Genomic DNA, 10,213 nt, shown 5'->3' on the forward strand with positions numbered 1-10,213 from the left:
ACAAGTCACTTATAGTTTAATGAGTAAATCTTTGCCTGGAGCACTTTTGAGGAGGTTATAAGTCTATTAACAGAACAATAATATAAAGAAAACACTGCAAACAGAATGAGGTCATCATAAAGTTAGTTATAAGCATCATAGATGGACTTAGGTGACTTGCAAGTAACAATTTTGCTGATGAGATAGTGTGGGTGTGTGTGTGTGTGTGTGCGTGTGTGCTTGTGTGCGTGTGTGCGTGTGCGTGTGTGTGTGTGTGTGTGTGTGTGTGTGTGTGTGTGTGTTCTCATCTCATCTGAACTCTCATTTCCAGCCTGGTGGCAAAGGGTTGAGGCTGAAACTGCAGAAGCTCGGTGAGCTGTTATATTTAGTCTGTGCAGAGATGCTGTAGAAAGCTGCTGCAATTTAAAAAATAACAAAATTCAGTTGGTTTACATATTTGATATTAATAATAATAATAATAATAACATAAATGTAATTTTACAGGAGGACATAACAGCTCCCCAGGTCCCTCAACTAACAACACTCTGTGGGCTTTAGATTTAGTATCTAATGTAGCTTATTTTAATTGGATTTATCAAGGGAGTGTGGTTCTCTTCCATTGTCATTCATCATTCTTTAAACATGTTTGTTCAGTGTGGACTTTTGGATATTCATGCCAAATCACTATACAACCATGCCCATTATGACTCAATGGGACAGCCCAGTGTGAGGTGATGTGACCCTGTGCACATTTCCTCTAGGTTTCATCTCAGAAGAGACGACAGCAGCAGGCGTGGACGTGGGGGAAGTGTCCATTAACAGTGATATTACAATCAAGCACCACTTCTGTTCAACTCATAACTAAATACAGACATTCATCACATTTAGAATAAATACACTGGAGATCAAAACTAGAGAACAAATTATCAAGGATTTATTCTGAAATACTGTTATTTTTCTATTTGAAAAGAATTTGATAGAATATTGCTGTCCAAGCATCATATGACTACAGCTTTCTATCACTCAAACCTTAGATAAGATAAAAACAATTAGCCTAATAAAAGATTAAAAATAAATACATTTAAACAGCAATTAAAAAAAATAAAATAATAATAATATAAACTTAATATAAATTACTCGGAATGCTATTCCTTAAAGAAGAAAGAAACTAATTTAAATAGGAAATTATTATTCTCTCTCTATATATATATATACACTGTGTATTATATTGTATTATATTATTATCCTGTCATAAATAAATAAATAGATAACATTCGTCATTACATTAGACTACCACAGACAGGCGCTGTCACTGCTGTATGTATGTGGGCGTGTCCGTGTGAGCGTGTGTCGTCACGCAGTCACGTTGCTCGCGGTTGACCGGGCGGGGTTAAATAGCGGATGTGTGCAGCAAACCGGCAGATTAGCCCGGCTCAGCTCTGTACAGCTCGGTTCATTCAACTAAACGGACGGCGGCTCTTTTCGTCCTTTATTCCCCGGGATATAAGCGGCTCGGTTCTCGTGTCTGTGCGGCTCTTCGGTCGTTCAGGAATGCCCAGAGAGCTGACCCAGAACAGGATCCAAAAGATCTGGGTGCCCACCAAAGATGACAGACCGGCACCCCGGAGAGGTAAAACCCTTTAATATGCATGATATTCGTATAGTTTAATGCGTTTCATCTCATATCGTCGCCACAGAACGATATTGTAGTGTTTCTGTCGTCGTTTCTCCTAACATTTCCGCCGGGGGCACACATTAAGCTAGTTCTGCTGATGTACAGTCATTAGTGCACCTGTCCTCCACAGCTCCTCTGACATTCACTGTCGCTCCTCATCAGCACGCGCGGCACGTCACAGCCTGAAGCGTGACGAAGCTCCGCTCACCATGGCAACCGCTGTGCCCGTAACCAAGGGGTACCGTTTTCTCGGCCGGAAACGCGTGTGCGTGGTGCGACCCCGCCGCTCTGTCGTTTCTTGCTCTTTGTCAAAGAGGCCGCAGAGAAGACATTATTGTTGCACTTTATAGTCCGTAAGGCAGCTTCTAATCGGTTTGATATTGTCGGGCAGCTTTCTCCCTTTGTCTTCTACTCCTGGAGGATCTTTTGGCTGCTACTTTACAGACAGAGGTCAAATTTACAATAAACCTTTATTGTCACTGTAGTGCAGTGAAAACGAATTAGGAGCAAGCCTAAAGATGGAAACTATAACACTATACAAGTAGTAACACTGAGTATACGGTTAAAAATATATATAACATAAGATACATATAACTAAATAAATACAGTACATACACAGGAAAAAGTGAAATCAAACCAACGAAAGAAAAACAACACATGGACAGCTCCTATTAGCCCCTCAAACTTGGTTCAATGGGTTTTTTAGTGCTTCATTTTGAGTCGTACATCTAGAGAATATTTAAATCCAATGACAAATATTAGAGCAACTATCAAATAAAGATGTAAGACAGGAGGGATGTCTTTGTATTTAAAATAATTTTCCAAAATGATTGAGAAAATCACACAATAAAACTCATAAATAGAATAATGCCAAAAGAGTGGCCGCACATCTGGATTCACATTGGCCTTAGCTGAGACCTTTCTCAAATGTGTCCTGGATCTTCTTCTATAAAGAGGAGAGGTAAATGGATCTTAATGGTATGGCTGTTTGAAGCACAGAGCTGGAATGCTGTACAGTATTTATGATGGAGATGGACAAGACTAGAGCAGAGGTTGGGGGGGGGGGGGTGAACCAGCTGTCTGAGGATCCACTTAGAGTATGATCTGTTTTTCCATTCAAGCAGCGTGGCTCTTTTGTTATGGAAACAGGATTAGCAAGTAAAAATGAGCTCTCAGGGCGTTACCAGCTAAACTAAAGACTAAGGTTGCCACGTGGTATCAGAAAAGTATTGAAGTCTCTGCCCTTTTTTGATACCATATATTTAAAATGATGTGACCTATGTTAGTTTTGCATTTTATAGTATTGGAAGTACCAAAGATATAAAAACCCCCCTTACAATCAAATCAATCCATCCAAATATTACAAATGTGTCGTTACACGTTCAGTGACTTTTTCTGTACCACAGTGGTAAGAGCAGTCTCCCCAAGTAAAGAGGCTGAAGGTCCTCGAGGCAGTGGCCGTGGGCTCAACTCCGACCTGTGGGCCTTTGCTGCATGTCTCCCCATCTCTCTTTCACCCAATTTCCTGTCTGTCCTATATAATAAAGGCTTGAAAAAACTGCCAAAAAATAATCTTAAAAAAAAAAATAGAAATAGTTGGCCATTAATCAAATAGCTGGACTGAGACTTAGACTTCTCTTTATTGATCCCTTGGGAATGACTCCCGCAAGGAACTTGAATTTCCAGCAGCTTACAAAAACAAATGGGGAGGTATAAAAAAAATACAGTATAGTATACAGTAATCGATTAATCTTTACAAATCTACTACAGAACACATTTTTCATGTAGAATAAACGCCCCGCATTCCTCTGCCCTGCCACCCACTCAGGCCTCAGGGGAGGAGGGGTTACTATGGTCAAGTGAAAACAACAAGGGTTGCCCAGTTCAGAGCGTGCAGAAGTGGGTCAGATGTGCAGCGAGTTGAAGTAAAAGGCGAGTGTGGCAACAGCAGACAGCCACGTGCCCGCTGGGAGTGTGTCAGCATGGAGAGAAATGGAGATTATAGGTGCAGAGGTTGTTTTAATGAATGGATTGGAAGTACACTGCAGCTCTTAATGACTGGTTGTTATTTGTGCAGCTCCCTAGCAGCTGTATGGGCCCTCTCAGGTTGCAGAGCATAAGATACATTCAAGATGCTGATTCTGTCCTTGATTTTTTTTTCTTGCTCCTTCGCTTCATTCATTACATATCCCCTTCTCTGCAGCGGCTGGCGCCCCCCACTTCGCCAACCCCCCCACCGTCATTGTGATGGTGGGTCTTCCGGCTCGAGGGAAGACGTACATGTCCAAGAAACTCACTCGCTACCTCAACTGGATCGGCATGCCCACCAAAGGTACGCAGCACACAATAACATGCACAGTTTGTTCCGTAGCTTATCAGGTAAAGGATGACACACTGTTCCTTCAGGTTTTAGAGGCAGCATCAACTCATGTTTCTACCTCCAGGACATTGTGTTCATGCTTGTTGCTTCTTCCTCTGTGTGCCTGTTGTAGTCTTCAATGTGGGGGAGTACCGCAGGGAGGCAGTGAAGAACTACAGCTCCTATGACTTCTTCAAGCCTGATAATGAGTGTGCTGTGAAAATCAGGCAGTAGGTTCAACACAAATGCAAACACACGCATGATTAGAGTCTTCCGCTGTGTGTGTTTTGTTTTGATAACACAAAACAAAAATCCCTGTCTTTGCTCTTCAGGCAGTGTGCCTTAGCAGCCTTGAGGGATGTCAAGTCTTATTTGAAGGATGAGGGAGGCCAAGTGGCGGTGAGTTTCCCATCATGCATCACACGCGTTTCTAAAACTTTGACATGATGAAAACTCAGCGTCTTACAAGGTTGTTTCGTGGTCCCTTTTAGGTCTTCGATGCGACAAACACGACGAGAGAAAGACGAGAGATCATCCTCCAGTTTGGCAGTGAGAATGGCTTCAAGGTGTGTGTTACCGCGGCGACCTGAGGAATCAAGTTATGGCATCATCCGCAATGCTGCGACCTTTAACCACTTTTCCGTTTTTTGCCCAGATCTTTTTCATTGAGTCTGTGTGTGACGACCCCAGCGTCATCGCGTCCAACATCATGGTGAGTCCCAAACATGACCTAACGATGCACGCTGGTGCTGTATGAAATAACGGTTTATGATACATATATAACGTTCATCTGGCATCAGGCGTGTTGTCTGTCGTCTGACAATCCTACTCCCTGTGCAGGAAGTCAAGGTGTCGTGTCCCGACTACCGGGACTGCAATAAGACTGAAGCCATGTTGGATTTCCAGCGGAGAATTGAATGCTACAAAACCAGCTACCAACCTCTGGACCCTGATCAGCATGACAGGTGAATGATCAACGTTGATACTCTCAGGACATCTGCAATATCCAATACGCGCTCCCATGTTTATCACTAACCCCTTCCTGTTCTTCCTCCAGGGATCTCTCCTTCATCAAGGTGATAGATGTGGGTCGGCGTTTCCTCGTCAACCGGATCCAGGATCACATCCAGAGTAAGATAGTCTACTACCTGATGAACATCCATGTCCAGCCCCGCACAATCTACCTGTGTCGGCACGGAGAGAGCACCGACAACCTGGAGGGACGGCTGGGCGGTGATGCAGGCCTCTCGCCGCGGGGAAAACAGGTACAAAGAGATGCAAACGGCACCTTTTTAAAAAATACAAGACTTTTTAAATATCATATTGGATAAACTTCACATGCTGATGTTAATAATGTTCCCTCACTGCTGTAGTTTTCAGCTGCCCTGGCTCAGTTTATGGAGGAGCAGCAGCTGAAGGATCTGAAGGTTTGGACCAGCCAGCTGTGTCGCTGTATCCAGACCGCAGAGCACCTGGGAGTCCAGTACGAACAGTGGAAGGCTCTCAACGAGATAGATGCCGTGAGTAAAACTTCAACATTCACTATTACACCACATCACAGCAACTTCATATTTATAATTAATATTATACCAATTCTTCGTTCTTTTTAGGGAGTCTGTGAAGAGATGACGTATAACGAGATGAAGGAGAAATTCCCGGAGGAGCTGGCTTTGAGAGATGAAGATAAATATTACTATCGCTACCCTGCTGGAGAGGTACAACCACTGACAGCTTCAAAGTTAGAGCACATAAAAAATACAAACAACCATGATTCAGCTAAATAATCACTGCATCTTGATGACAGTCCTACCAGGACCTGGTCCAGCGGGTGGAGCCGGTCATCATGGACCTGGAGAGGCAAGAGAACGTCCTGGTTATCTGCCACCAGGCCGTCATGCGCTGCCTACTTGCCTACTTCCTAGATAAGAGTGCAGGTGGGTACTACAACTCCCATAAGCCTTCTGTTTTAGTGTCACAGTCTAAATAATGATTGCTTAAACTCCACTCTGCTGTGCTCAACTCGTTATCCTCGCGTTTGTTTGTTCCAGAGGAGATGCCCTACCTGAAGTGTCCCCTCCACACAGTGCTGAAGCTCACCCCTGTCGCCTATGGGTGCAAAGTGGAGTCCATCTCTCTGAATGTGGAGGCGGTGAACACCCACAGAGACAGACCTGAGGTAACGCTTGATAAACTGATTACTGGAAATGTTCTGCTCGTCCCTACAGAACTGACGTCAATGTCACATCCTGTGTAACTATTGTGGGTGACAGTTCATAAAAAAAGGAAAAGTTGTACAGTACTGGTTATAGCTTATCTTTTTGAACAACTGCACATTTTTTCAGAACTGCACATTATTTAGCTATTAGGATAATGAAGTGTCTACTTGATTTCTAAGCATCTAAATATTCCTGACCCTGCAGGAGGTGAGGAGGGGTCCTGGCACCTTGATCAGACGGAACAGTGTGACTCCTCTGACCAGCCCCGAGTCAAACATCAAGAAGCCCCGCATCGATGACCTAGACGAGCCTCCGATCCAGGAGCTGCCTCCATCTGTTGCCTCAGTGGCACTCTGCAGCCCCTCACACCTCCCTCTCACCTTTCCCGGACAGGTAGGTCCTTTACAAACACAAACAAACACACTTTAAGGTCATTGAAATTCAAACATTATATATTTAGAGCTACTGAAACTCAACTTATGAGTTTCTTAAAGCCAGAACTGATGCCTGATTAGACAGTTTTTATGATAAATTTAGCAAGAGGTTTTTTTTTAGTCAGGATTGAAAACCCTCTGATTAGCATCTAGGACATCATGAGGCACATTTCCTCCATCTGTTTCCTTTCTGACAGCCTCTATACAGACTGGTAGTTGTTTACTCACTTGTTTCCCGTCCTCTTTTGCTCTGCTCCGTACAGCACTGGCTGGGGAAAGTTTGCCTGTAAGTATTCTCTCAGTATCTCTGGCTGTCTCATCCCTCCTCTCTCTTCCTGTGTCTTCTTTTACATTGTGCTCACTGCTCAAGGACAGCTAAATCTAAATCTAAATATCACCCTCTATTACCTCCTATTTATTCCATTTGTGGGCATTTATGATGATGAATGCATGAGTAGAGTGAATGAGCTCTTAAAGTAAGTCTGTACTGTTCCAGACTTGACTCACAGGAAATGAGCCTGTGTAATAAGGAGTAGCAGAACTTTTTCCTCTGGGTTAGTGAGGGCAAAGACATTCATATTGTATTTGTTTTTAGGGAACCTTCAAATTCCAGTTTCCATTCCTATGATTCCTGCCTGCTGTCGTCATTGTTGTTGTCGTCAGCACAATCTGCTTGTTATTCTACTTCGCTGATTCACGCTCACTGTCCTGTTCTTGTCTCTGTGTTTGGTTTATTTTTGGCCTGTCTTGTCCTGCTTAAAGACGAACCATCCTCCAATATCTGAAAGTGGTTTCGCTCTTAGTCTTTCAAAGGTAAACACACTGTAGAGGCTTTGCAGTTGCTTCATACAGTAGTTTTGCCAGCAGCCAAATCTGACACGAATTGCTCCAGATGATGTTTGCCAGCCAGACTTAACCAGACTAATGTTGCACAGTTAACTCTTTACACGATTCTATTCCTTAACAAGGCGAGTTATTGAAGAGATAATCTAACTATTAACAACTTTGATTGTTCCGACACCATGTGAATGCAGCACAAATGCCCTCACAATGTCAACGAAAGTGGAAACTAGTTAATGTGTCCTCCCTGTGATTTGGAACCATACCAAATTCCCATTCCGTGGCCCATGCTACACCCTTCCTAACATAACTCTCGCCAGATGAATTTCGTTCCACCTTGACTCTGCCTATGAGTGAAGCAAAGCGTAACGAACTTAATCTGGCGAGAGTCAGGTTACACCCTTCCACCAAGTTTCATAATTATAATTTCAAAATCAAGCCAGTAGTTTTTCCGTAACCATGCTAACAAACAGACAAACTGGGCCAAAAAAATATGAAGACCTTGGTGTAGGTGATACTAACTAGCGTAAAGAATAATTTAGCAAAGACACGAATGTAACATGCTAACGTTAGCATCCACTTGAAGTGCTTGTTTTGTGCTAATCAACTGTGTTAACAACAAAAAACAATGATGGTTAGCTAGTTAGCATGCTAACGAGCCAACAATATTCAGCAACAAAATTAAAAGGGTCACTTGTATAAAACCCTTTTCCACTCAAAAACGAACTGAAATGTTTTCTTTGGACGGACAATTTTAAGGAGAATTTTTGAAAAGCAGCCGTTGACTGCATATCTTCCAAAATTCACTTTTCTATTTCTGTTGAGAAAGACATCGGCTGTGTCTCTACCATTAAAAACCAAATTGTTCTCAAGTAGGTTGTTAAACATGCTATGCCTTCATTTACTGCATTTCTGCGCTACTTTTGCTGGCACACTGGAAAAGAGTGGATAACGCTTTTGGGTATGTGAGTGAGGATCTTGTTACTTCATTCATAATCACCTGAGGATTAACTCGGTACACACACACAGTCAGCAACTGTTCACACAGTCATGAACTCTAAAAATATCATTGAGGAAATCAGGGCCTGAGAAAGCACAGGTGATGTAAGCTCTGTGGTTTAGGGATTACACTACATGAGAGTATCATTTAGCCACAGGCAATTTATGCAAGAGCACCGTCTTTTGTGTTGTTGTTGAACTTCTGGCACTTGCAAAGTCAAAAGTTGCCGCAATTAAGAAGTCATCTAAAGACGTAACGCTATTGTTGGCTTTTTTTGTGCTTACAGAACCTGAGGGGAAACTCATCAGGCCTCCGTGACCTCCTACAGCCCTGCCAATAAAGCTGCACTGATGTGTCACGTGGCTCAAGAGGCCGGGAGGTGAAAGAATCGCTGAAGGCAACAACAGGAGACAAGAAGAAAGAGTTAAAACAAATTATTTTTCCGGTAAATGTTGTATGATTTTTGTTCAGCCATGGACACAAGTAACCTTTTAATATTCAAAAAGGATCATGATTGTTTAATTGCCTACCTATTGGATATTTCTGTTCAAAGATATGTCATTACAAAGCAAGACCTTTCTTGCCACTGAAGAATCTGTGTTTTCTGTATATATAATTCATTCAAACTGAAAGAGGTGAACTGTGACTCGTTCCTTCCTGTTACATCTCACAGCTCAGATGGCTCTCTGGGAAACCAGTTTCTCCTGGCTTATTATTGGGGAGGGATTAATCAAGAACAACCCTCACGCCTAGATACGTCTTTCAGGCCATCCTTTTTTCAACCTAGTGTTGCACTGTTCATGTTAAGAAGGATATAGTGTTTAGTTTACATTGTAAACTCTTGGGCACTTCTTTGGAAGCACTGGCGTTTTTTCTAAAACGTGTGCAAAAGAAGAGCACCTTGATTTAATTGACTCCTATTGAATGCTGACACTATAAAATAAGTGATAAAGTTGCACAGTGAGGATACATCTGCACTTTTTTGTGTCATGTATTTTTCATGTCACGTTACTTCACGGTAATGGATGATATTTTTGCCGTAGAGTGCCTGTAGTGCTTGTTTTGCAAGCCTTACGCCGCTTCTCTTGATTGCTTGAGAGGGGGCACCACCCATCACCTAATAACTCCACATATCACTTCAATATTTTACTTTTCACTGTTTTTAATATTTATTTTTTCATTGTTTTTAGTTTCTGTGCTACAGAGCATGCTGATCATTTAACTGAGTTCTCAATTTCCAAGTAAATTTTCCTTAATGTCCTTTTGCTGTCATTGTCTGCGACGCACAAATGTAAGCACCTATATTTTTATTATAACAATGCGTGCGGTAAAAATATCTTTATAAATGTTAGTGTACATACAGCCTAACTGGAGATGCATGGGAGATGAAAATGTGTGTGTAGAAGTATTTTTGTACTAATGGAAGGTGTTGAGAAAGAAGCTGCTGCTTACATCTCTCAGTAAAACTTTTGTTAACATGTTTGCTTGAGATACTTGAAATTTGTTTTTTGTAAAAACTGTTTTATTATATTCTTTATTTATTTCAATTTAGTTTTGGATGATTGGAGCGAAAGGCACCTTGTGTTAATCTGAGGGCGATGCATGAGAGGACTGTATGTTGTACAGTTAATTTTGCATCTGCTGGACCAATAAATTAACTTCCTGGAAATGATGTGTTTGTTGTTTGCTTATAGTCTAACATTAGTATTA

General features: G+C 42.0%; 1 protein-coding gene across 2 annotated transcripts; it reads left to right on the forward strand.

Moving 5' to 3' along the window:
- Window positions 1–1,477: 1,477 nt before the first annotated feature.
- On the forward strand, window positions 1,478–9,472 carry pfkfb3 (6-phosphofructo-2-kinase/fructose-2,6-biphosphatase 3). Of its 2 annotated transcripts, XM_083935169.1 has the most exons (15): window positions 1,478–1,609; window positions 3,858–3,986; window positions 4,147–4,243; window positions 4,346–4,412; window positions 4,505–4,579; window positions 4,669–4,725; window positions 4,854–4,978; window positions 5,071–5,278; window positions 5,387–5,533; window positions 5,624–5,728; window positions 5,818–5,947; window positions 6,062–6,189; window positions 6,434–6,622; window positions 6,927–6,949; window positions 8,790–9,472. In XM_083935169.1, the coding sequence occupies exons 1-15, from the start codon at window positions 1,531–1,533 to the stop codon at window positions 8,794–8,796; spliced, it is 1,566 nt and encodes a 521-aa protein (XP_083791295.1). In that variant the 5' UTR covers window positions 1,478–1,530; the 3' UTR covers window positions 8,797–9,472. The 2 variants fall into 2 exon arrangements, with proteins under 2 accessions (XP_083791295.1, XP_083791294.1); XM_083935168.1 differs by lacking the exon at window positions 6,927–6,949.
- Window positions 9,473–10,213: the final 741 nt, after the last annotated feature.

The sequence above is a fragment of the Echiichthys vipera genome (assembly GCF_963691815.1).
Source record: "Echiichthys vipera genome assembly, chromosome: 20".
NCBI classification, from domain to species: domain Eukaryota; kingdom Metazoa; phylum Chordata; class Actinopteri; order Perciformes; family Trachinidae; genus Echiichthys; species Echiichthys vipera.

Excerpts from the sequence above, each read along its gene's own strand:
- pfkfb3 (XM_083935168.1), top strand. The coding sequence starts at position 1,531 with ATGCCCAGAGAGCTGACCCAGAACAGGATCCAAAAGATCTGGGTGCCC. Across the intron at positions 5,279-5,386 it reads TCTCGCCGCGGGGAAAACAG|TTTTCAGCTGCCCTGGCTCA; the intron begins GTACAAAGAGAT and ends TCACTGCTGTAG. Across the intron at positions 5,534-5,623 it reads CTCTCAACGAGATAGATGCC|GGAGTCTGTGAAGAGATGAC; the intron begins GTGAGTAAAACT and ends CGTTCTTTTTAG.